Below are 25,250 nucleotides of genomic sequence, written 5' to 3'. Positions count from 1 at the left end.
AGAAAGAAATATGATATTTATTTATTTATTTTGAAATGCTTAGGATGTAATACTGAGTAAGTAATTTGCTAGAACTCCGAACTACCGAGTAATATGGCTATGGTAGTGTTGTATATGTCATCGTTTAGTGTAATATGTAGTTCAATTTTGTATTATGGGTGGATATATAACCTTTTGATTTGCTGCTACTGGTTGAATTTTGAATTTGATTCCCTTCTGTAACATGTTTTTATGTCTACTATATTTGAAACAAGATCCGAACCACTAAAAATTCGACACCCAAGGGCCAAGGGAGTGAGTATTCTCTAGGAAGTTGAAACCTGGTATCCTCCAGCGAAGGTGTTCAATGAGTTATGATATTCGTACATTTAATATTTCTTACAATTCACTTCTATTCCAATTTTTTTTCTTATTTTTCTCTTCATTTCTATATTTATTACATTTGTGGTTTTCTATATTTTCTTTTACTTTTTTTTATTACTTTTTTCTACTCTTTTTCTTCTCATTATATCTCTCTTTCTTCTATTTCTTCTACTCATAAGAGTGTAAATTCAATATTTTTTGTACTCAATAGATCAACTAGGATGATTTACGGAAGGTTTCGTGATGCATCTTTTATTTAAAGTATTATTTTTTTTCAAAAGATACTATTTCTAGCTCATAAAAAATAATAAAACAATTTTCTTTATGGTTTTTGAATTATTTTTAAAAAAATATACATAACTATTATCAAATCTGAAATCAACACCGCTACTTACTACGAATTACGCAAAACATCAAATATACGGTGTAATTTTTTTATTTAATTAAAAATAATTAGAAAAATGTAAAAGGAAATTACGCAGAAATCACCTTTCGTACATTCCTATGTTTGTTACGATAATTGATTCTTAACATTTAACATGTTCCTTCTGAAATATATCTTTTGATTTAGAAAGTACGAAAAAAAGTGGCCTACGCGCGGCGACGCTGCACGCTGAATTATTTACCAAATGGATAATGATCCTCACATACATTTTGGATATAAAACAAAAGTGGAAGAAAGAGAGAAAAAAAGAAGAAGAAATATGATACGTTACCTAAAAAGAAAAAAGAATATAAGAGAATAGAGATACTTTTAAGTAAAGTAAATGTATTAAGTATGATTTTTAAGCTAGTTACTGAAAAAAAATTAACAAATTTATATGCGTGTCTAGTTTTCTTTCTTCATTTTTCTTGCAAAAAGCCTTAAAAAATGCTATGCGTGTCTATAAACATTCAAATTTCGTATGCTTTTCTAACTTCTAAGTGCTTTGTTATCCATAACCTGCACTGCACTTCCCCTTTCTACAATATCTTTCCATAAAATGAAGATACGATCCATATATGGTATTTAAGGTTTAACCCGGTAACAATTCAGGATAATTGAGTACAAGAAAAGCAAAATATAAGACAGGCTTCAAAGTGATATCCTGAGAGGTGAGGTAGACATGTGATTTCATACATCACTGTGATAATAAAGCCTAACTATATAGATCATCTTCGTCAGCCCCACCAGCAGAAGCTGCAAAGGGGTCAGATCCAGTTGTAGTCCTATCTCCAGACTCTGGAAACCTAAATTCACTTCCAAACCCTCTTGATTGCTGTAAGGTCTGAGCAAATGCCTGATATTTGCGAATATCAGCATCACTAACACTCCTCCGTGCAAACTTCATTGACTCCTCAAAATGAGCAGCCTTGATCTCCGCAACTTCGTCGTCGACGGTATCTTCATCCATGGCCTCAGGGTTTTCCCTACTCTTCCTCTCTCGCTCAATGTCCTGAAATAAACCATGGAAATGTATTAGGTCCAATCTTGTCACAATAAACTCATCGACTTTTATATCATGCACCAATCAAAATCTTGAAACTAAAAAGAATCTCAGTGCTGCCAAGAAGACTACTGGCACCATTGTAGTAGCCCACCCAATCCAACCAAAACCAATTCATCCACATAGTATACATCCCTAATCCAATCCAAGTTGTGCCTTTGCATCTTTGGGGCTCAGATATCATTACAGTGATTAGTTGAAGTAATTTCCAACTATATAGAGACAAAAGTCACCCCCAAAACACAAAACTATATAAATTAGCAGACACTTTCATTAAGTCAGAAGCAGTGTTATCAATAGTGGATGGCAGAAGGCTGAAATTCCACCATAAAAACACACCATTGCGCCTTATGGCAGGGCTGCCTTCACAAATTGCCTGGGGCGGTTGGCAAAAAATACACCACGCCATTCTGCCATGGCTGCTATTTAACAACACTGGTCAGAAAAGAATTTGAAGGTTTCTATATGTTGGCATCCAAGACACATGTTCTAAGGCTCTAAGAAAGGAAGTATATATCTATTAACCAAAAGCATACCTTCTCTATGTTTTCTCTTATGGCATATTTGCATGCTCGCTGGCATATTTCTGTAATATCAGCACCACTGAACCCTTGAGTGTGCCTAGCCAATGCTCTCAAATCAACATTTTTTGCGATAGGTGACTTCCTCAAGCAGGCTTTAAAGATTTGATGCCGGGAATCCTCATCAGGGAGAGGAATATAGATCAATTGATCCAGACGGCCTGGTCGAAGAAGTGCTGGGTCAATGATGTCAGGTCTGTTAGTTGCCCCAATTATGAACACAGTCTTTTTGGCAGACATGCCATCCATTTCAGTCAAAAGTTGATTTAGAACTCTATCAGCCGCACCACCAGCATCCCCAACACTGCTTCCTCTCTGCAAGAATTACACAGTAATGTGCATACACATACATTGAGAATAACAAATTAAAGAGATGTAAACATTTGTGACAATATTAAATAATAAAAAGAATTCAGTGGCTTGGATTCTCAGATTTTTTTCCAAACAAGTACAAGCAATAACAAGACAAGATTCAAATATAATTCATTTTAATATCGCTCAAGGCTAAAGCATGGTAACATGTCCGACTAAGAGTGTGGAGTGACTAACCTGAGTGGCAATAGAGTCAAGCTCATCAAAGAAGAGGACACATGGAGCCGATTGTCTGGCCTTGTCAAAAATTTCTCTAACATTAGCTTCACTTTCACCAAACCACATTGTAAGCAATTCTGGACCTTTCACACTGATGAAGTTAGCTTGACATTCATTAGCAATTGCTTTGGCTAACAAAGTTTTCCCACATCCTGGAGGACCATAGAAAAGTACTCCTTTAGATGGAGACATACCAAACTTCTCAAACTTTTCTGGGTGCTCAACTGGATATTGTACAGTCTGAGTTCACACAAACAAAAATCAGTAACAGATAATTTCATATAGAAATATGCAAGATGTAATTGAATATAAGGAAATATTTATTACCTCTTGCAGTTCACGCTTGACATTTTCAAGGCCTCCAATGTCTTCCCAGCTGACATTAGGCACTTCAACAACCTGTCAACAGAGACATTTAATAAGAAAATAGATCACAAAGAAGAAAAACTCATCAACAAATGATTTCAAAATATAGCAAAAAAAAAACTAACAGTTTCACGTAAAGCTGATGGGTTGCTTGTTCCAAGGGCAGTCTGGAAATGCTCATTTGTAACTGCCATGGAATTCAGTACTTCTGCATCAATAGTCTCATCCTCCAAGTCAATTACATCCATCTTCTCCCTAATGCATTGCAAAGCAGCTTCAGTGCAAAGGGCAGCAAGGTCAGCACCAACATACCCATGAGTATCTTTTGCAATTCTCTCTAAATCAACCTACAGAGGAAAACCACAACAATTGAGCAACGGAGCATTAAAGATCAAAATTAAAAAGATAGGTTATAAAACCTGATTGGATGTACAGACATTACAATAGAAGAGACATCCAGGTAACTGTACTAATACTGGAATTATCTTAGTTAAATAGTACAGCATTGATGATTATAATTCATGAATGGAACCCATAAGCACAAGATGTTAGCCATGCCCAATAAAGGCAAAAACAGAGGTAAAAATACCCACCAACAAATATCACAGTTTAAGTAATGATAACTTACATCATCAGATAGCTTCATGTTTTTAGTATGTATGCGAAGGACTTCAAGTCTCCCAACTTCATCGGGAACACCAATATCAATTTCCCTATCAAATCTACCAAACCTTCTCAATGCTGGGTCAATGCTATTTGGACGATTAGTAGCTCCAATAACAATAACATGAGCACGAGATTTTAATCCATCCATAAGAGTCAAAAGTTGTGAAACAATCCTCCTTTCAACTTCACCATGTGTCTTCTCCCGCTTGGGGGCAATGGAATCAATTTCATCAATGAAGATAATGGATGGTGCATTCTTTTCTGCTTCTTCAAACGCTTTCCTGAGATTGCTTTCACTCTCTCCAGCAAGTTTGGACATAATCTCTGGTCCGTTAATACAAAAGAAAAAAGCTCCAGTTTCATTAGCTACAGCTCTTGCTATTAATGTCTTCCCAGAACCTGGGGGTCCATAAAGTAAAATTCCTTTGGGTGGTTTCACACCAATTGATTTAAAAAGCTGTGGATGCCTCAATGGAAGCTCAACCAACTCACGAATCTGAGCCATTTGTTTCCTGACACCACCCACATCATCATACCCGACTTCATCCAGTCTCTCTTCATCTTCTCTTTTCAAAGGCTCCCCCTCACAGAAAATTTCAGTGTCTGGAGCAACAACACAATATTCTCCAGGATCGGTTTCAACCACCTTGAACTCTACACTTCTCATCCCTCCCCGGACAAGAAATAGATCTCCTTTTCTGACAGGACGGTAAGCTTCCAAGAAATAGGCTGCAAATTATTATACATACAAAAAAAAGTTAGAACATTATACAAACACAGAAATATTCATATACTCTATTTTGCCATGATATATAAAAAATTTAGGAAACTAAGGATTGAGGATGCTACAGATAGGTAAAGCGTCAGTCTGAGATGTATTGAATAAACTAAAAAGGAGATAAAATCAAATCCCAGAAAATTATGGTTGGTTTGGTTTGAGAAAACATTTAATTTAAAAAAATATCACCTTATTTTCACTTTGTTTCCTATTTCCCAATATTTGTAAAGGGAATGGTAAAAACAAGAAAATACTATTTCAGTTTTTGCTATGTCCTATACAAATATTTGTAAAACATTAAACAAAGCAAGAAAAAGGTAAACTTTTTATGATTATTAGTACAAACAAAAAACAATCTCAAAAACAAAACAAGCCCCTAATTTCTCCAAGGCTCCTCACTATGTGTCCAAGAAATATAGCTCATTAAGTAATCGGTGTGAGAAAAAAAGGACGATCCATAAGAGCTTAGTCAACCATAACCATGTAGGGATAAAATAGACAGTAAGAGCTCTGGTTAAAGGTAAATCAACAAGGGCTTCCAACAAACAGAAAGACATCAAAGCCAAAGCTACTGAATAGAATAAGGAAAAATCCCTACCAATACTATGTAAATTTTGCAAGATGCAAAGCTTATTATAAATATCAAACCCTAAAGCAAGGCTGAATCTTTACATCAAGTATTTAAAGACACAAATTGAGAAATCTGTTTAACAAAAAATATGGAGAGGCAACACACAGTTGCAGAACACATCAAATTTATTAATGAAACATTAATCTAAAACTGTACTCAAAACATAAACAAGTCAGAATTCAGTAATGAAGCATCATAATAACTGAAGCTGTTCTAAGAGATATTCTAGCTCAGATAAATGCAAGGTGTAAACTCACGTTTCAAGAAAGCATCAAACAGATTGCCAGTGACACCTTCAATGGTATCATCAATAGGCAGAATGTGCACACGTTTCCCATATTTAACATCCGGGCACTGGTGCACAGACACAACATCTCCAAGCCGAACCCGCAAATTTGACCTCACAACTTTATTCATCCTGATCTTCGGCTCCTCACAGTTCTCATCAGCAAGAGCTATGCAAATGGTATCCTTCCGTTTCTTACCCTGCAACACAAACCAATTACACATGACTTGGAAGTAGTCACAGCATAGAATAGCATAAACATCACACACACCACCATAACAAACTAACAAGATCACCATCAAACAATCCAAATCCATTCAAAATTACCAAATTTTTTTAAAGAAAAATACAAACCAGCATGCTAGTAAAGGAATCCAAAGTAATTTTTTTTTACAAATTGTTAGATGTAGCATAACATAGTTTTCATTAAAAATCTTCAATTTATTCATCTCTTACCAAGTAGCTTACAATTTACATACTCCAAAGAAATGCCCTTTATTTATTCAATGACACACGTACAACAAATAATTGCAGCACTTTTAAGAAGTCTCTTTTTATTTTTATTTTTTTATTTTGTCTCTATCTCTGCCAATCTCATGTAGGAGCATATTCATCCTTATTTCTTCATTTAAGAATTGAGTGAATACCTACGAAGGAAAACGCAATGGGAAAGAGAGAAAAGGGTTAAAAATGTAACCTTGATGAGGATAGTGTCCCCTCGGAAAAGCTGAAGCTTTTCCATGGTTTGGGGATGCATGGTGACCACGGAGTTGTCGTCGTTGACAGCCTCATCCACGACAAGCCGGTTCGGCGACTTTTTGCGTTCCAGAATCGCGGTTGAGAAGTCCTTCTTCCCCGATTTCCTGCGTTTCAAAACAAAAACTTTAGCATCAAACAAACCTCACAGTCCAAAGAGCTCTTAGTATACTGAGCAAAATATAAAAAAAAAAAAAAAAATCTCGATTCTTGAAACGAAATCAACGAAGGTGCAGAGAGTTGACTCACGGGTCCGATGATTCGCCTTGCTGAGACATGCTTGCTTAAATTGAAGAAGAAGAAGATGATGATGATCAAAGAGCAGAATTCACAACGCAACAAAGAAAGTTCAGAACCAAGAAGGTTTGGTATTTTTTTTTTCAAGGTTTTTTTCTCTATTTAAATAAAAAAAAAGTCTTGTTTTACAAGAAAGGTATTGTTTTTTGTGGGCCTTTGGTTTTAAAAGCCCAACCTGAATTGGGCTACTGGGTTGGGGTCGGCCTGTATTACCTTGAGGACCAACTAGTACATCTTAAGGCCCAATTCGTTTCTATTACAAAAACAAACAAGTGGACCAAAAATCCAACAAAAACAAGCAAAACAAACAAAAGGAAAACTATATCGGAATGTTAAAAGAATATGTAGGAAAAAAAAAATAGAATGATGCTAATAAGTAGCACTTGCAACAGAACTGATGAAATTTTTTTGTTGAATAAAAAGATTAAAAAAAGTTATACTAAAATTGGTGGTCTTGATTATTTTAAATACTGCGAACATTATGATAAATTATTGCTACCATGTACTGCAATGATTGCTATGTTGTCATAATTCTCCCTTAAAATACAAGTCTGCTCCGATAAAAGCTTCGTGAATAAGCCTCTCAATATTTGACGAAAAAAGAAAGAAAGAATCTCATACAAGTTATAATTATAATTAACGTGTCTAATGTCATTGCATATATCAATGCCGATAAAAAAAATGGCATGAACTATACTAATTGTGCGATGCTGACAGTGATGAGATAAAAACGTTAAATCTGTAAGCAAAAAAAGAAAAAAAAAAAGTTGAATCCGTGACATAGTTATTCTTGTATCCCTAGCCGTTCTTAGATGGTCCCTTCAACATCTTTTCATTTTGTTATAACTAATAAGACATTTTTAATAGGCTATAACTAATAATACGAACCTATAAGATTCTCCATAAAATCATATTTGTCAATTAAGAGAGTAATAAATCCTATTGAATAAGATTCAGTCATTAAGAAATCGTACAATTTTTTTAAGCTTGGCTCGTGACAAATGTCAAGGGCAAGTACAAATTTGGCCAGACTAAGTTATACTCCTTACGAAATTGAATTATTTTTTCTAAAAAATTAATAATATTATAAATCAAGCCATTAATCATTTAAACATATGAAAAGTCGAGTTTCACTTTAACAAGTAAACATAATTTTTATCAATAAATTGTCAATAAATCGATGAGGTGCAGGTATGGAAACAAGAAATTACTGTAATTGAACTCATTCTTGGCTCTTATTGCAAACAAGGAATAACGTATCTTTTGTCTAAAAATAATAATAATAATAACGTATCATTATTGCTCTGGATGGCAGAAAACGTGCAGCATAAATGCGTGTTCGATTTTGATTGTAGAAAGCTTTAACTCGGATTGAAAAAAAAGTTTGTTCATACTAGATAAGTGTCACTTAACTCAAATTTGGGTTTGATTATTGCATAAGACACTATTGAGAAGAAGAAAAAAATTAAGTGTATGTATACTCTAAATTAAGAATTAATCTTATAGTTGTTGGCAAAAATAATTTGACACATGGATTCTTTAATCAGGATTTAGAATTTGAACATTAAATCACAATTAAAAATATTATTTTACTTTAAAATAGATTAATATGATAGAAAATAATTAATTTCATGATCAAATAAGAAATCTTAAATACTTTCAGGTTAGAAAAAAAAAACTTGATCTCATAGTTTACTAAAAAAAAATGAAATATGTTGACATATTTTAGAGTTTTATGAGATAAACAAATATCCTAATTACAGTACCTAAAAAAAGTTTATCTTTTGGGTACGTACACATTTTTTTTTCATCTTGAATTCGAGTCAGTCTTGATATCCAAATGTATTAAATATTTGGTACGAAAATTTGCCACCTATATAAAACTGAAACTCATGTGAAAATACATGAGGTATGAAAAAAATAAAAAAAAAATACTATAAAGATGAAAAACACATAACTCATTGTTCAACTTTGTCCGCAGGGTTGCCAGCAGAAAGAAAAAAGAGAAGAGAAGCCTAGCTGGTATGTGCTTGAACATTCTGTTACTTAATTGAATGGAAGCTGAATATTATAATATGGGTCCGACAAATCATGTCATGTATGATTAGCTAGCTCGCAATTTTTTCTTTTGCCTTTGTCAATATGTATCAACTGTTGTACACATTTTGCGCAGTTTGATGAGTAGCCCATATAAAGTATTTTATAAAAACAAAGGGTATGAGGGACTTTATGTTTTAGTATTCGTCTCCGATGGAGTCGAATTATATGATTAACCTTTGAAGTGTAGAAATTATTTGAAATAAATTTTATCTTTTTTAACCAAATCTTTTCTATACAACAACCAGATAATTAAATTGTATATTTAAGATTTAAATTTAAAATTATAAATTAAATTCATTGAACCCAAACCCAATTAATCGACATTCAATAATGGGAACTATCACCTTCTTTTTTTAATCAAAGAGAAAAGAATATATACTTATAATGATAAAGTGATTACTTGAATGATATGGTCTCAAACTCTCTGAAAAATTTATAGCCAAACAATACTATAAACATGTATTTATAGAATTCTATATACATATAAATATGAAAAGAGTTAAATTATATTAATGTAACTAAATCAATTATTATATCATTTTATAATTTGATATAAAATATGATTTTTATCGATTCTATCTATGAATTATATCTATATTCACTCAAGATTGTGTAGGTCAAATTTTATTAAAATTGAAAAATAATAAAAAAGTAATCAAATGATTCATATTTTAATATATTTTAAAATTTTTATATTACATTAATGTTAATATATATATGAATGAAGTAACAAATATTTTTTGAATTAATATGAAATTATATATATATATATATATATATATATATATATATATATATATATATGATTTATGTAAAATGAACATTCAATGTAATGATAAATTTTAAGAAAATATTATATAATTATAAATTATTGAATGGTTTACTAATTGATCAAAGTTACATCGATTAAGAAATATACACCATTCGACTTATTTGTTGTCCTAAGGTTCGAGTTGCACAAGGATAAGATGGACCAAGCTATCAATTATCATGACCCAAAAGCTAGGGGAAAGACAATCTCTTATGGTTGAGAAAGTCAAAGGACAATTGATATTGTATGAAACTCTACATTAGGATGTGATGACAAGATAAAAAAAAAAAGATATCACAACTTGACATATGAAAGATACACAACCATGCATATCATACCATGTATAAGGGGTAAGAATGAGCCTATATATTGACGCGGTAACATATAAATAGGAGTAAGTTACATTAGTTAGAGTTAAGAGAAGATATTGAATTGACTTAAGATAGAATCTTTCATCCTCTCTCTTTATGTTTTCAACAGGAACAAGAAAATTTTCCAATTATTTAATTAACTATAATCAATTTACATAAATCCTTAAAAAAAAAAAACAAACCAAAATTGTAATCAAGTTGTATAGCTCTCCAATGTATTAGAAATCAGAACTCTCTTGGGTGTCCGGAGGCAAAGTGGTAAGGTGGTATTATTACCGAATCAATGCAATGAGATCACTTGAAAAGGGTAGGAGTAATCTATTGGCTGTTACAACCATCCTTGTCGTGTTGGCACTCGGAAGCCAACATCATTGCACAAAACACTTGTCTTAACAAAAAGGAAAAAGAAACACTAAATAGGTGCTACAGCCACACCATAAAAGAAAAGACAAGAAGGGGAGAAAAATAGTAAAAAGAAAAAGAAATAAAAGAAGGAGGATAAAAAAAGTGTGTGAGAGAGAGAGTGCAAGCCACTGAGATGCGAAAATGCTAAGGAAAGAAAGCAAGCAATACAAAAAAACCCGGGTTCTGCGGGTCAAATCACTCTCTTTCTCTCATATAAACCACGACTAGAGTTTAGTGTCATTCCGCTTCTTCACTCTCTTTCTCCCTTTAACTCTACATTCTCTCGACACATGCTTTGCTAGATCACAGGTATGTACCATGTTGTTTCCTCTCAATTTCTTTCCTTGTTTCTTTTAACTAAGGTTTGATCTTTTTGGCCTTCATTAAAGATTGAAGCTTTTGTGGGGTTTTGTTTTGTTGGTTGCTCAGTTTAACTTGGCAATAACAGCGGAGTCTTCATTTTTTTTTCTTACCCTCTTTGTTTATTTGGGTTTTTATGTTTAGTGTGTTCTGTGAAGTTTGTTTTTTGTTGTGCTAAATGGTAAACGAGTAATGTCAAAGAGTTGTATATGGCAAAGTTGAGAGAAGGGGTTATCTTAATGGGAAATCTCGGGTGCAAGGTTTGATTTTGAGGTTACTTGTCTCACTTTTCGTAGGTAATAGATATGGGTTTTGTGTTTATGGAGATGAGGAGTGAGGAATAGGGCATGCCTGCATTCTTTGCATACCTCAATCTCCCTTTTACTTGTTAAGGTTCTGTCAATTTTTTTCTGGAATTTTATCCCATTTTGCCTTTTCTTTCTCCTATTGTTCATTTTGCCTTGCATGATTAATCATTAATTTTATCCCTTTTTGCTTCTTGGTTTTTGCCTATTGTTTCATTTTGCCTTGCATTATTAATCATTAATAGTGAGTTTCTATCTATTTCGTGAAAAGATAGTGACACTTTAGTTCATTGCATTGTCCAGGTTGTCATTGTGGTGTCTGCGTTTTGATTCATATACGAGACTTGATGAAATTTGTGATTTGGCCTTAATTTTGTACCTTTTATTTATTTTTCTCTCTTTTTTAATATTGATTTGGGATTTAAATGGCAGGTTGTTGGTTAACAGTGTTCTGTGTCAGAAAATGTTGTGAATGAGAGATGTGTATTGCTAGCAGTTTGACTGCACAGTTGAATTAGTATGCTACTAAGGGGATTCTGCTGGATGTCAAATGATGTTTAAGATTTGATATACAGTAAAAAGAAATTGGAGACTATGGAAGAAATACAGTCTCAATCAGATAATTATAGATCTTCGTCATCGTCGGCAAGCAGCCCGGCAAGTAGGGTGCCATCAAGTAACTTTTTCTACCTGCGTAAACCTGGTTCACTTAGGCAGCCCATCTCTTTTGAGGATTCACCTGAGTGGGAGGATACTGATATTGATGTTAGAGTTGAGGAAGGAGGTGACTCTATTAATGTCGCAACAACACCAGCTTCTCCCTCTCTTTCAAAGCTCAACAGTGGGTCCCTGCCGTCTCCACGTCTACCGGAGGGTGCAGTTATTCCGCGGAAAATTGCTGGGGCTTCAGTTGCCTGGAAAGATTTGACCATAACGATAAAGGGAAAAAGGAAGTACTCTGATAAGGTTATTAAGAGTTCAACTGGTTATGCGTTACCTGGGACCATGACCGTAATTATGGGGCCTGCTAAATCAGGGAAATCTACCTTATTACGAGCCATTGCAGGTTTTGAAGCATGCTTCCTTTTTCCTTTCTTACTAAGCATTTCGTGATCTTCTCATGTATATTTGAATAGTCACAGCTAAAATGGATTTTTCTCTTTACCTCAGGAAGATTGCATCCTTCTGCCAGGATGTATGGTGAAGTATTTGTGAACGGAGCAAAATCACAAATGCCCTATGGGTCATATGTGAGTTCAGCATCTCATTGGCTGTTTAATATTGAATCTCCATTGTGTTTATAGCAGTGTTGTTTAATAGCTGCTATAGCGCTACTACAGTGCTATTGCATTGTGGAATTCCTTGGAACTGCAATCGCAACTCCATCCGCTATTGTGGCTGATATGGGTGTTGTGGTTGCAGCATGCATCCTCTTGTCTCCAGCGAGTCTCTGCCCAATTGAACTTTTGAGTTAATATTATGCCAACTTTTTTATGCATGTAACTTAACTTTTTTTTTTTTGTACATAAGTAATTGATATATATCATATATTTTGACCACTATGCAAATGAAACTTTTGCTATTTGAACACAATGCCATCTGCTATATAATATTGCTGATTATTGGCTTTCTGTCATTTTATGCAATCTGTAAGTTGTAATACTGGTTTATAGTGATCAATCTGATTGAACTTATTTGCCTATCCATCATATCCATGCTTTCATGTTGTATATTGATTATAAGCTGATAATCTTTTTTTTTGAAAAATGGATGCTTAAGTTTAAAAGTATCCTTGGAAATTGCAATAGTTGTCTTTCAGATATTAGCATTTTCTATTATAGAAGTTCATTTGCATCATAAGTACTAAATTTTGGTTTTTGAAGTTGGGATCACAGGGTGATTACGGGATGACTTTGGCTTGTTCTTTACCTACCTGATTTATAATTATTGTTATTTTTAGTTTGCTCCACTTATATATCTATATTGAAAATTGTTTCTTAATTTTCAGGGTTATGTGGAGAGAGAAACTACTCTGATTGGATCCCTCACTGTGCGGGAGTTTCTGTATTATTCAGCTCTTCTTCAGCTTCCTGGTTTCTTTTGTCAGAAAAAGAGTGTGGTAGAGGATGCTATACATGCAATGTCTTTAGGTGATCATGCAAATAAACTTATAGGTGGACATTGTTATATGAAAGGACTTCCTAGTGGGGAGAGAAGGCTTGTTAGCATTGCCAGGGAGCTTGTGATGAGACCGCATATTTTATTTATAGATGAACCTCTTTATCATTTGGACAGGTGTGTATTTTACTTCTTTTAATTCCTTTTATTGTAATATTTATCTATCATTTGCTTGGTTGTGTTCTATATTTTAGAGCCTTTTTTGTTAATAACTGTTTGCTATTTATCTATTTTTCTTAAGTGTCTCGGCACTTTTAATGATGGTTACATTGAAGAGACTTGCAAGTACTGGTTACACTCTCATAGTGACCATCTATCAGAGTAGCACAGAAGTCTTTGGCCTTTTTGACCGCATATGTCTACTTTCAAATGGAAATACCCTCTTCTTTGGAGAAACATTAGCTTGCTTGCAGGTAACTTCTATACGTTTTGAATCTTGCACATGAAATTTGATTAATGAGGAGTTAGTAATCCTTTTTAATCTACAAATTAAAATAAATTAAGGGGCATTGATTTTTGATTTTTTTTATGATTTGTAGGGATACCATTTTGTATTTATTAGTGAAATTTGATCAAAGATGACTTTTGCAAGATTATCATGAACTTCCTTTTTTTTCTACCCTTCTCTGTTATGTGTATGGAAATTGGAATATGTATCTTATTACTGACTTCTATAATTTTATGTTGATGAAGCACTTCTCAAATGCTGGATTTCCTTGCCCAATCATGCAAAGTCCTTCTGATCACTTTCTACGTGCAATTAATACTGATTTTGACAGGATTATTGCAATGTGTAAAAACTGGCAGGTGAATGTTTCTAGTTAATTGATGATTGATGTGCTCAATGCATTTTGGATGTCTCTTATTATATTTTTATGGTAATTTATCGACATTATCACATCATATAATAGGATGACAATGGAGATTTTTCTTCTGTGAACATGGACACTGCTGTTGCTATACGCACTCTCGAAGCAACTTATAAGTCATCAGCGGATGCAGCTGCTGTTGAAACTATGATTCTGAAACTTACTGAGAAGGTATACTATAACTGCTGAAATAGAAACATTATACAAGTTAGATCTTCTGTTAATGTGGACTGGGAATTTCACGATAGGTCCCTTCACAAAATCATATTACAAATTGCCAATTTATAGATTTTAATACATTATTTCTACCTATCATTTGAACAATTGAGTTTAGTGGTAGATTGAAAGTTTTGGTTGCAATTAGTCATAGTAAGCCTAATGGATTTTTAATAGGAGAGTCAAAGATTTACAATTTAGTAGATAATTCAATCCTATCATCTTAAAGTGGACGAGCAAGTCATTGATAGGTTTGGCAAATATCATTTATTTGGAACTAATGGGTAAGAAAACTGTGCTTCATTTGAGGGACATTACAAATATTTAGGTTTTTAGAAATTTGTAATCTGGGAGACTGGGACATTCTGCATATGCTAATGGCCAATTGGAGATAGTAGATGGTGTTTCATTGAAGACCATTCAAAAGGGACTTGTACTGACAGATGATTTTGTTGAAATATGGGACTTGCACTTCTCATGATAGCCTGCTTAGAAATTTGTTTCAGGCTTTATTCTGATCTGCTCTACTGCATTTAGAAGGCAGTTAGTGTTGGATGTTGACTTTTGGAGACTTTTTAAAGCATGCTTGATTTTGCAGGAAGGTCCAGTTCTCAAAAGCAAAGGTAAAGCTAGCAATGCCACTCGGATAGCAGTTTTGACATGGAGATCTTTATTAGTTGTGTCAAGGGAATGGAATTATTACTGGCTGCATCTTACTCTTTACATGCTTCTCACGCTGTGTATTGGTACTGTATTTTCTGGTCTGGGGCATTCTCTGTCTTCTGTTGTGGTGAGTAGGGACATGCCAATTGCACTTTATCTTTCATTTTGTATCTCTTAGAGTTTATACCCACATTTATATATCCCAGAAGTTCTAGTCTTCTAGATACTGTTACAATACTTATCAACTAAGTTTTAACATCTCTCAAATTGCAGACAAGAGTTGCTGCAATTTTTGTATTTGTATCATTCTGTTCCCTTCTAAGCATTGCTAGGGTGCCTGCACTTTTGAAAGAAATCAAGGTAATTTTGTGCTTGTTTCACTTCACCACAATGTTAGTTTTCCTTGATGTGCTTAATATGCATATAATAAATGTAATTGTTCATTTGGCAAGCATTTTTAAGTTGTCTGCATTGTCAATCCTTTCTTTTGTTTAATGCATTGGTCTATACAGACGTCGAGTACACAACATATTGCCTTAATTTATTTAATGATTTTTACTAACTCATGAAAAATTTAGACCTAAACTTAGAAGCACTGAAATATGGATCACACAACGCGCTAGCACTACCAAAAGTTTTATAATTTTATGCTACAAACAATATGTTATAAATCTGTTTTAACTTTGAGAATTGGAATATGGATTCTCTACAGTTTCGCTGTAATCTCTGAAAGGTTGACAAAGTAAAGTGATTTGCTCTTCTGCAGATATATGCCTGTGAAGAATCAAACCAGCACTCCAGCACATTAGTTTTCTTACTTGCACAGCTCTTGTCCAGCATCCCATTTCTTTTTCTCATCTCCATTTCATCAAGTCTAGTCTTCTACTTCCTCGTTGGGTTGGAAGATCAATTCAGCCTGTTAATGTACTTTGTGCTGAATTTTTTCATGACTTTGTTGGTGAATGAAGGACTTATGCTAGTTGTGGCTACTTTGTGGCAAGATGTGTTTTGGAGTGTCTTGACACTGTTGTGCATACATGTGAGTTCCACTGTCCTTTATTATAGATTATAGATGCAAACCAAAAGTTACATGCTGCTCAACTACCAGTCTACTGGTCTATATTTTCACTCAAAGTCGTGATTACATAAGAACTTTAGCTGTTTCTTGAACTAGCCAGTGATGCATATGTATGCCATTTCAGGTGGCCATGATGCTTACAGCAGGCTATTTTAGAGTTCGAAATGCTTTGCCTGGACCCATGTGGGTGTATCCAATGTCATATATAGCCTTTCATACTTACTCTATTCAGGTAAATTTATGTGTTTGCATCTTCTATTCACAGCTCCTAGAGAAAGTAATTCTGAGTAGACTAGACTTTTATGTTTGTTTCTGATTTTTTGTTGGGATTCAACTTCCAAAGCTAGGAGGATCAACCAGAATAATTGATTTAAATGATCCCATCTTATTTCCCTAGATGGGTATTTATTGAAGCATTTACTTACTTGTCTGTATCTGGTAGGGGCTATTGGAGAATGAGTACCTAGGAACCTCCTTTGCAGTGGGGCAGGTAAGGACCATATCTGGGTTTCAAGCTCTCCAAAATGTGTACAATATCTCCCCGGACACCAATTCGAAGTGGAAAAATTTGTTGGTTTTGTTTCTTATGGCAATTGGTTATCGTATTTTTGTGTTCATCTTGTTATTTTTCTCTGTGGGGAGAAAAATATCGCTGCGTAAATGTTTCAAGTGTAATAATAGGGACACAACAGATACAAGTTGATGGGAAGGAACGTTGTTCAGCCATTTACTTTGTACAATTCCTTTTGATCGAGTTTTGCTTGTTAACTCTTAGTTTTGTGAATTTATCTTTGACTAATGAAGAGAAGATGTAATATTATTAACCTTGGTCAATACCAGGTTTAAGAGTTCTATTATTCATTATTTTTTACAAAAAATTTTCCCTCTATCTTATCTTATACTTGTTCTCTTTCATGTGTTAGTACTGCCAAGTGTTTCCTGTAGGGTCCACTCGGTATAGGAGAAAGAAATGGAAAGAAAGTGAATTCACTTGAAAATTTTGAATTATTAAAATAAAGTGTAAAAATATAGGTTCTCTTTCGTGGTTTTGTTTCATTAATGTTGTGGCATATCTTGACACAATGTAGGATGAGACAAAAGGATTAACAATTGTCAAGGGTATAATTGTATACGTAGTGAGGGAGGAAAAATCATTATTTTTTCTTGATTATTAAGTAGGGAAGGTTAATTTATAAACTACCACCAAAGCTAAAACAAGGTGAATGAGTCATGTAATGTAAGTGCACCAAGGAGCAATCATCTGGGTTTGGGACACAGCTTGTAATTCATAGGGAGGAGAGAAATATTTGAGTTTTTTATTTATTGGTATATGCACTTTTTCCAGTAAAATCACGACATGGCTTGATATTTTTTTTCATTTTTTTAAATAAGAAAAATTGTTGAGTTAAAAATAATAACTGTCTGAGGAGTATCTCCAAGGCATACGTATTAAATAATTTTGTGTTTTTAATCTTTTTTTTTCATCAAGTAGTTGGTTTTCTTTAATCAGTATATTAAGAATAATGTTAGAATTTCCCTTTTATAATTACTACACAATGGAAATGAAAAAAAAATGCAATCATGTATGTTTTCATAACTATTTCATACTATTTGCCATAGAAAAATTAGGATAAAACATTATAGCGGACTAAGCGATTTAGGGCCTAGAAAAGCCCACGGAGCCCACTAGCATTCATGAACCCAACAAAAAATTGCAACGAAAATTAGAAAGTTGGTTGATCTCAAGTGACGATTAGTGAATTACTAATAGCGTTGATAATATTTGAAAAGCGCGTAAATTGACCGTGACGAAAGCGTTTGGAGAGGAGTAGGAATTAGGAATTGAGAATCCGTGTGTGTTGCATTGTTGTCATGCATTGCATGCGTGATCTCATCCTCTTCCCGCGTAAAACCCGATTCTGGTGGCGTCCTTCCATGACGACGTCGTTTCTCAACGGCGAGAGAGCGGTGGTGCTGTTCTTCATCTGCAGAATCCTCTATTCTCTCCCTTTCTCTCTCCTCTTCCATGGCCTCGCTCTCTCTCTCCTCTCGCTCTCCTCCTTCTTCCTTGAGATCTCCTTCGATTCTTCCAATTCCCCTTCTCTTTTCCGCACCAGGTACCTACCGATTCCCTGATTCTCTCTCTCTCTCTCTCTCTCTCTCTCTCTCTTCGTTAATCGGTTAATTAATTCCTTTTCAGGCCAGGTGCTTCTTCCGGAATTCTGCTCGGCGCTGTCACTCTCCCTTCTCTTCTTCTCTCCAAATTGGTACAATTGTCGCGGGGATTCTCACTCGCTCAACTTCAACTTGAAGGTTTTCATTCTAATTCATTTTTTATTCTCGCTATGTTATGATCGAGACCTGTTTTATTTATTATTAGGAGTTGCAATTTGCAATTTTGTGATGTGTAAAATTTGAATTTATTATAGAGATTCAATATCTGACATTGCAATACTGGGCCACATCTGCCAGCGCCTGCAGCGTTATTTTCCTCCTCGCCTTTGCTCGACGTCGTGCTCCTTTATCCCCTTTTCATTGGGGTGTGAGGTTTAGTTTATGCTCCATTTTCTTTCAAGCTCTTGTTTCTGTTGCTGCCCTTTCTACCACGTCTCAAATTGGTATGTCTTTGTTGGGAGAATTTTTTAACTGTCAAATCTAATATTCCTGTTATACTATTACATATTGTTAATGACTGAGGATACCTACTTTATCCTTTCACTTTAGAGGAGCCAAATCAATATAGGTTTCAAATGCACCTTCTGCTTAAACTTACATTACCTCTTCCTTGGCAGGGTTGCACCCAGCACTGAAGCTAATGTGGGCCTTTTGTCATGGCTTGGCATCTGTGAAGCTAATTCAGCTTTTCCTCAGAACTTTTCCCTCTTGTGCTTCCATTGGTATTTCTATTTTACACTTTTGGTCTTAGTCATCTATTCTTCTTGGTGTTTGGGATTTTACTTTTGTCACAACTGATATGGGATTAAAAGTTCAGGGTTGATTGGGGAGGGGATGGGGGGTTAATTTATCTGCTCTATTAATAATCATATTTCCCCCTCTGATACAGGGGAAACATTTTTGGTGACTTCCGGTATTGTTCTCTATTTTGGTGACATGTTGTTGCTTACTATTAAAAAGGTTAGTGCTTCTTAACATAATATTGTTCCCAGATGACCTACGTATATGTATGTATGTGCATAATAATGGGTGATTACATTGATTGAACAGTTACATGAATTATTGATGTCATCAGAGTTAGTTACTGCAGAATATGAAATAAGTAGAAGTGAGATAAGCATTATAATTCAGGTATTTGTCCATAAGTTATGAATTTATTATTAATGGTGTAACTAGATCAATTGAAGTTGTCTACTTTTGTTGTAGGGGCTTGTGCTTGGTCTTCTGCTATATCCAATAGCTTTGAAATATATTCTCCAAATATGGGAGTGGTCTATAAATACAACTTCTGCTGAAGCAAGAAGATACTATGAGATTGGGAAATCTCTTATGTTTGTTGCTTCTCTTGGAATTGTCCTGATCATGATTGTACCATCATGGATGCAGTTTGTGCATGAGTTTCAAATGCATCCTTTTTTCTGGTATCTCATCAATATCTGATATAGGTGGATTATTTTGTTTGCTGCCTGTTACTGATGTTTTCAGATGTGATCTGATACAATATGGAAGTGATAATAATAGGACACTTGAAAAGTAGTTTTGTTAATGCTATAAATTGAGTAGGATATAGTTTGTTATGCTGGCAGCTGTGATGCATGCTTACCTGTTAGGTGACAAGGCAATATAAGCTGCTAATTCCACCAGAAACCGTGGAATGAAGAATGTTGTCATATTTGATTCCACTGTATCCATATTCCATACTCATTTGCAGAGTTAATCTTAAGGACATACATTTGAACCTTATATTGACTATGGTTTTTATTTTTATATGAATGTGAGCATCTTAAAAAATCTGAACACAATTCTCCAAAAAAGTGGTTTGATATAAAAGCAGCCTAAATTTTATGCTCTCCTGTATAATGAATCCACATCAGATTGTTCAGAGAGAAATTAGTGATAGTGTAAAATGAATCTAATTCAACTAGAATCCAGACAGTTCAGAAGTTGAGGCTTGTTAAAATACAATTATCACTATGATTGTAGTTTCAGGTTCAAATTATTTTGTGTCAAACAGGTGTTCTTCACTTTATTATGATACCAGCTATTTTGTTAGATTACCTATATTTTCACTTTTGAAACATTTCATTGCAGGGTGCTTTCCTTTGTTTTGTCGGAGCCATCCAAAAGACTGACTTTATGTATCTATTGGGTGTGTATAATTTGTGTTTCTGTTTTCCGATTCTATAACATCTCAAAGAATAGTAAGATCGAGAGAATTCTTTTGCGGAAATACTACCATCTGATGGCTGTCTCAATGTTTTTGCCTGCCCTTATCTTCCAGGTGAGTTGGGACTAAATGGTTCTATGGTCTCTATTTTATTATAGAAAAGGGATTTTTGCCACTTGGCATCCATTATCCATTTTCTGTTTACTAATCTGAAAAATGTACAAACATTCCATAGACTTTTACCTTGTATTGAAATAGCCGCCCTTTGCCTTCAAATCTGGGCTTTGCCTTTAACTCTCTGAAACTTGTAATAGATCCTCCCATATCTTAAGTTAAACAAAGCTGTTCATTATATTACTTGTACTTAAGTACTTATTGATCAATACAGATGATGGTCTCTAATTTTCCCACCTTATTAATTTTTTTTATTTTAAGTTATTTTTTAAAATATTATTCAATAGCTTATATTTTTTTGCAAATAAAAAATAAATAAAAAGGAATGAATTTTCTCTCATTTTTATTAAAATAATATGAACAAATTAGAGATATTGTAATAAGTATTAGTCAATACATACAACTCATGTGATCACTGATTTTAGCTTAATTAGTAGACAAAAGGATCTATTGCAATTTTTAGAAAGCTTAAGGGCCTCACCTGGATCTAAAGTTTAAGGTGACTTCTTCAAAAGGAGGTAAAGTTCAGGCAGTGTCTACTTATTCCCCCCTTGAAATTATACCCCTCAAAAAATATATTATTCTCATGTTTATTGTATAGGTTTTCCTCTTTAAATTTCTTTTTCCAAGGATTTTTATTTTATTTTTTAAATAATTCTTTTACATATAGTATTTTAGTGTTATCATTTTAAGGTTGAGAGTATGAAATAAAAAAGAATGATCGTTCCATAATGCAGTTAAAAACATTTATCCTTTTTTTTCTTTACACCTGTGCATTGTAGGGGCCACTGCTAGTTTGGATACAAATTTTATGTTGATCACCAATACTACTGTCTGTCTGATTTACTGCTGACTGTTCTATTTCTTTCAGCCAAAATTTCTTGATCTAGCTTTTGGTGCAGCTTTGGCAATTTTCCTGATGTTAGAAATTATTCGAGTAAGTATCTTGATATAAATTCAATTCAACTAAGCACTAGGAGGGGTGATGTCATATTTTGAAAAGCTTGCTGTGTGAGTGTGTGTTCATGGTTTATTGTTGATTGTGCCAATAGTGCAGAAGGAATCAAAATTTCAATTCAGATACTTAAAATTTGAAGAACTGCTATGAAAGAACAGCCCACCATTTAGAGAGTATCTTTATGTGGCAAGGAGGGTTTATTTGGCTGGGTCCATTGAGATGTATGTGCAATAGTCCTTGTTTTGATAACAGAAAAAAATGGGAAAGGGGTAAGAATAATAGAATATGTAATTAGGATACATTCTGCAAGAACAATTTTTCTAAAAATGTCATGAACATTAGAGTTTTGGATTTCATGAAAATTTGTTGCATCATTTATAAATTATGACTAAACGGGACATAAGAATTGCAACAGTTGCAACAAAAGATAGATAGACATTTCTTGATTGCCTTTATATTAACATTTTTTGACAATTGACCTAGGTATGGAGAATCTGGCCTTTGGGACAACCAATAAATCAATTTATGAACGCATTCACTGACCACCGTGACTCTGATCTTCTCATTGTCAGGTATCAATCCCTTTTCCATTATAACTCAAATTGTAGGCCATGCTGTTTATGATGCATAAGAGCTATATTTAATCCCCTTTCACAACTATTTCTTCTTTGTGCAGCCATTTCTCACTCTTGCTTGGATGTGCGCTTCCTATTTGGATGTCTACTGGGTACAATGATCGACCTCTTGCTCCTTTTGCGGGAATATTGAGTCTAGGAATTGGAGACACAATGGTAAGTTTGTTTTTATTTTTTGTTGTGTACCTTCTGAACTTCCTGGCCATTGCAAGTAATTAGCATGAACTCCTAAATTAAAGAAATTCTCGAAGGTGAATTGTATCTTCTATTAAAAAGGGTAAAAAGTGAACTTGTGTCGTAGTGCATAAGATTAAATATGGTTCATACATGTAACTGTTTTGGTGTTTGGACCAGTCAACAATAAGAGCAAGGACCTGGATCAACCTGGAAATTTTATACTGCAAGTCTGATAAATTTTTAAACAAGGAAGTTTTTACTCCTCTTGTTTTAGGCAGTCATGATGATTTTTCATAAAAAGCTAATTATGATTTTTTTTAATGAGAAATTTGAATACTTCAATAATTTATACAGTTTTACATGTATATGTAGACTAATAAATTTCTAGCAAGGCTATCTGAAGGATGATGATTGGATGGATGACATTTTATGTTATAGACATGCCAGACTGAAGAAAACCATTAAAAACTGTTTTTCTTTCTAAATATTTATTTTTACAGAAATACAAAAGGGAATTATTCTGTTAATGGTGGGTTTTCTCAATAGTTTGAAGATTTTTCAATCCATTTCTATATTTGAGTTCTCGTTCTTGAATCTCACAAAGTTAAATTATATATTCTTTCTCACAATGTGACATGTTTTCCTTATATTTTAACGCATTTTCTCAGCTTTCATATTAAATCAAAATCAAATCGACATTAATTACCATTTAAATAATTATTCAAAAAATATGATTAATTTCTATAATCAAGACCTAAATTTCTTCAATCAATCAATAATTAAACAAAATGGAATAAATTGTAAATCATGATTAAATTAATTTCTATCAATTAGATTATTTTTAAAAAAAAATCAAAATTAAAAAGCTTCATACATTTTTTGTACTTTTATTGAATATTTTGTATTTTACAAGAGTACCCATGGAATGCACGGAATACTTACTAGTTTATAGTACTTGATTCTCTAATTTTTTTTAGGCATCAATGGTTGGACACAAGTATGGTGTTTTGAGGTGGAGTAAAACAGGCAGTAAGTATTTTCATTATTAATGGTTTTTATCGGAGTCTTCCATTGTGGGATGTGAATGTGACAATATGTAGCTTTCTTACTTGCCAGAGAAAACTGTTGAAGGTACTGCAGCTGGTATAACTTCTGTATTGGCTGCTTGTTCTTTACTCCTTCCACTCTTCGCATCGACTGGGTACATTCTTACTCAGGTGATTCTCTACTCTGTGGGTGTGTGTTATTAGGGGGGCAGGGTGGGTTTGGTTAATTGTGGATGTTAGTAAACTTAATAGTAATAAAGTTTATAACCTTTAAGTTTTGTAGAAACAGAACTTGATTTGCCTGCATAACTGATCTCCAGAAACCATCTGCCTCACGGGTTTTTCCCTGATGTCTCAATTCAGTAATTCCAGTATTGTGTCAGTCTTAGCATAGACGAGGTGTCCCACATCATTCTTGTTTCACATGACCCTGGTTCATATAAGCACCAAAGCTTTACATAGTACTATTTGTTACCACTGGCCTCTGACAATTTCTTGTGTGAATGAGTTAGGAGCCTTGTGGCCAAGCATTTCTCCTGGATTCATGCATATAATCCAAGTGCAGCATGTGGAGTTAGGTCAGAATTCAGATACCACGTATAGTAAGGCTTAAAGGAGTACTGGCTCTCCTTTCCCCCAACTCTATTCTTTTCTCACCCTCGTGCAAGTAGCCCCACTTTAAGGGACGACTATCCTCTTCGTTTCAATTTCTCGCAGATCCCCCCACCCTTAAAGGGAGGGAAAGGAATAGAAAGCTACAACTATGCTATAATTTCATATTATAGTGCCTCGCTTAATAGGAAAAAAGTACATGAAATTGCCATTTATAGTTCAGAAAATGAAATGAATAAAGCTAAGCGATGGAAATCTGCTATTCTACAGTATTAGTTCTTTAGGATTATTGAGTTTTTCTTGATGAATTTGTTACCAACTTTTTGCAGCATTGGTTCTCTCTTCTTCTAGCTGTGACTGTAAGTGGTTTGTTGGAGGCCCACACAGCACAACTTGACAATGCATTTATACCACTTTTTTTCTTTAGTCTTCTCTGTTTGTAGACACACAGCCTAGTTAGTCTTGGACGAGCGACGACGGGGTTCTGCAAATATATATATGTTGTCTCTGGGTACCAATGCAATTGTACTTTAACAAATTTAGGGTTGTGGTATACATAGTAGATAGTAGTTAGGATTGTATCTCTACAGAAATGATAGATATACGAGTGTTCATTTAAAGGGTTTATACCCAACACACATAACATAATGTATGCAGAGTGACAGTTTCCCCATTTTTGTTGAAACCTTCGTGAGGCCATGACGAGAGGAGAGTTATTGAACATCTAGTGGACAATGGTAAAGAAATTGTTAATATCTCATTTTCATACGTATTTACTGTTTTATTAGTTTTACATAGAGTCAGTTCTTTGTACAGTACGCATGTTTTAACATAAAACATGTTATTGGGATTAATCTAAACATATATTTTAACTATTTTTGACGCTTCAATATTGATTTTTTTCATGTTTCAACACAATCTGGCCGTACTTTTTTTGCGGTGATAGTTGCTCGTTGTGGTGGAGCCACGCACGTGGCTTTCGTTTGCGAGAGGCACAGTAGAAAACTGTTGAAGTTTGAAAATGTGGCATTACGCCCGTACGAAGTTTACTGATTTTACATTCTTATTTTTTTCTTCTTATAAATGCTTTTTGAAAAGTATATAATTTACTGTACAAAAATACCAAAACAAAGATATAAGATGAGTTG

The 25,250-nt window shown here is 34.1% G+C and overlaps 3 protein-coding genes across 4 annotated transcripts; 2 read left to right on the top strand and 1 right to left on the bottom strand.

Annotated features, from left to right (window-relative positions):
- Positions 1 to 1,323: 1,323 nt before the first annotated feature.
- LOC114374003 (cell division cycle protein 48 homolog) lies at positions 1,324 to 6,891 on the bottom strand. Its single transcript, XM_028331583.1, has 9 exons — positions 6,755 to 6,891; positions 6,447 to 6,612; positions 5,721 to 5,949; positions 4,017 to 4,783; positions 3,514 to 3,735; positions 3,350 to 3,421; positions 2,981 to 3,262; positions 2,387 to 2,746; positions 1,324 to 1,799 (listed from the first exon to the last, which is right to left on the bottom strand). The coding sequence occupies exons 1-9, from the start codon at positions 6,781 to 6,783 to the stop codon at positions 1,503 to 1,505; spliced, it is 2,424 nt and encodes an 807-aa protein (XP_028187384.1). The 5' UTR covers positions 6,784 to 6,891; the 3' UTR covers positions 1,324 to 1,502.
- A 3,697-nt stretch (positions 6,892 to 10,588) lies between these two features.
- Positions 10,589 to 17,019, top strand: LOC114376963 (ABC transporter G family member 3). Its single transcript, XM_028335307.1, has 12 exons — positions 10,589 to 10,798; positions 11,587 to 12,220; positions 12,325 to 12,404; positions 13,163 to 13,449; positions 13,574 to 13,745; positions 14,026 to 14,139; positions 14,244 to 14,372; positions 15,016 to 15,207; positions 15,354 to 15,440; positions 15,847 to 16,119; positions 16,283 to 16,390; positions 16,601 to 17,019. The coding sequence occupies exons 2-12, from the start codon at positions 11,749 to 11,751 to the stop codon at positions 16,859 to 16,861; spliced, it is 2,175 nt and encodes a 724-aa protein (XP_028191108.1). The 5' UTR covers positions 10,589 to 10,798; positions 11,587 to 11,748; the 3' UTR covers positions 16,862 to 17,019.
- Positions 17,020 to 17,940: 921 nt separating this feature from the next.
- On the top strand, positions 17,941 to 24,886 carry LOC114377416 (dolichol kinase EVAN-like). Of its 2 annotated transcripts, none has more exons than XM_028335908.1 (14): positions 17,941 to 18,275; positions 18,359 to 18,471; positions 18,588 to 18,776; positions 18,951 to 19,055; positions 19,223 to 19,293; positions 19,384 to 19,464; positions 19,540 to 19,754; positions 20,425 to 20,614; positions 21,546 to 21,611; positions 22,116 to 22,204; positions 22,309 to 22,423; positions 23,422 to 23,473; positions 23,561 to 23,661; positions 24,003 to 24,425. In XM_028335908.1, the coding sequence occupies exons 1-14, from the start codon at positions 18,031 to 18,033 to the stop codon at positions 24,042 to 24,044; spliced, it is 1,674 nt and encodes a 557-aa protein (XP_028191709.1). In that variant the 5' UTR covers positions 17,941 to 18,030; the 3' UTR covers positions 24,045 to 24,425. The 2 variants fall into 2 exon arrangements, with proteins under 2 accessions (XP_028191709.1, XP_028191707.1); XM_028335906.1 differs by lacking the exon at positions 24,003 to 24,425 and adding an exon at positions 24,432 to 24,886 and having other exon boundaries at positions 17,943 to 18,275.
- The last annotated feature ends 364 nt before the right edge of the window (positions 24,887 to 25,250 follow it).

The sequence above is a fragment of the Glycine soja genome, chromosome 11 (assembly GCF_004193775.1).
Source record: "Glycine soja cultivar W05 chromosome 11, ASM419377v2, whole genome shotgun sequence".
In the NCBI taxonomy this organism is placed as follows: domain Eukaryota; kingdom Viridiplantae; phylum Streptophyta; class Magnoliopsida; order Fabales; family Fabaceae; genus Glycine; species Glycine soja.
This window is presented reverse-complemented; position numbering and strand designations above follow the sequence as displayed.

What these genes read in the sequence shown, in the direction of transcription:
- LOC114374003 (XM_028331583.1), bottom strand. Translation starts at nt 6,783, where the DNA reads ATGTCTCAGCAAGGCGAATCATCGGACCC. An exon ending in GTTTGATGCTTTCTTGAAAC is followed by an intron (nt 4,784 to 5,720) that starts GTGAGTTTACAC and finishes AATAATTTGCAG; the next exon opens with CCTATTTCTTGGAAGCTTAC. An exon ending in ACATGAAGCTATCTGATGAT is followed by an intron (nt 3,736 to 4,016) that starts GTAAGTTATCAT and finishes TTTCCTCTGTAG; the next exon opens with GTTGATTTAGAGAGAATTGC.
- LOC114376963 (XM_028335307.1), top strand. Translation starts at nt 11,749, where the DNA reads ATGGAAGAAATACAGTCTCAATCAGATAATTATAGATCTTCGTCATCG. An exon ending in AAATGCCCTATGGGTCATAT is followed by an intron (nt 12,405 to 13,162) that starts GTGAGTTCAGCA and finishes CTTAATTTTCAG; the next exon opens with GGTTATGTGGAGAGAGAAAC. An exon ending in TGACACTGTTGTGCATACAT is followed by an intron (nt 16,120 to 16,282) that starts GTGAGTTCCACT and finishes ATGCCATTTCAG; the next exon opens with GTGGCCATGATGCTTACAGC.
- LOC114377416 (XM_028335906.1), top strand. Translation starts at nt 18,031, where the DNA reads ATGCATTGCATGCGTGATCTCATCCTCTTCCCGCGTAAAACCCGATTC. An exon ending in TGATGTTAGAAATTATTCGA is followed by an intron (nt 21,612 to 22,115) that starts GTAAGTATCTTG and finishes CAATTGACCTAG; the next exon opens with GTATGGAGAATCTGGCCTTT. An exon ending in TCTGATCTTCTCATTGTCAG is followed by an intron (nt 22,205 to 22,308) that starts GTATCAATCCCT and finishes TTCTTTGTGCAG; the next exon opens with CCATTTCTCACTCTTGCTTG.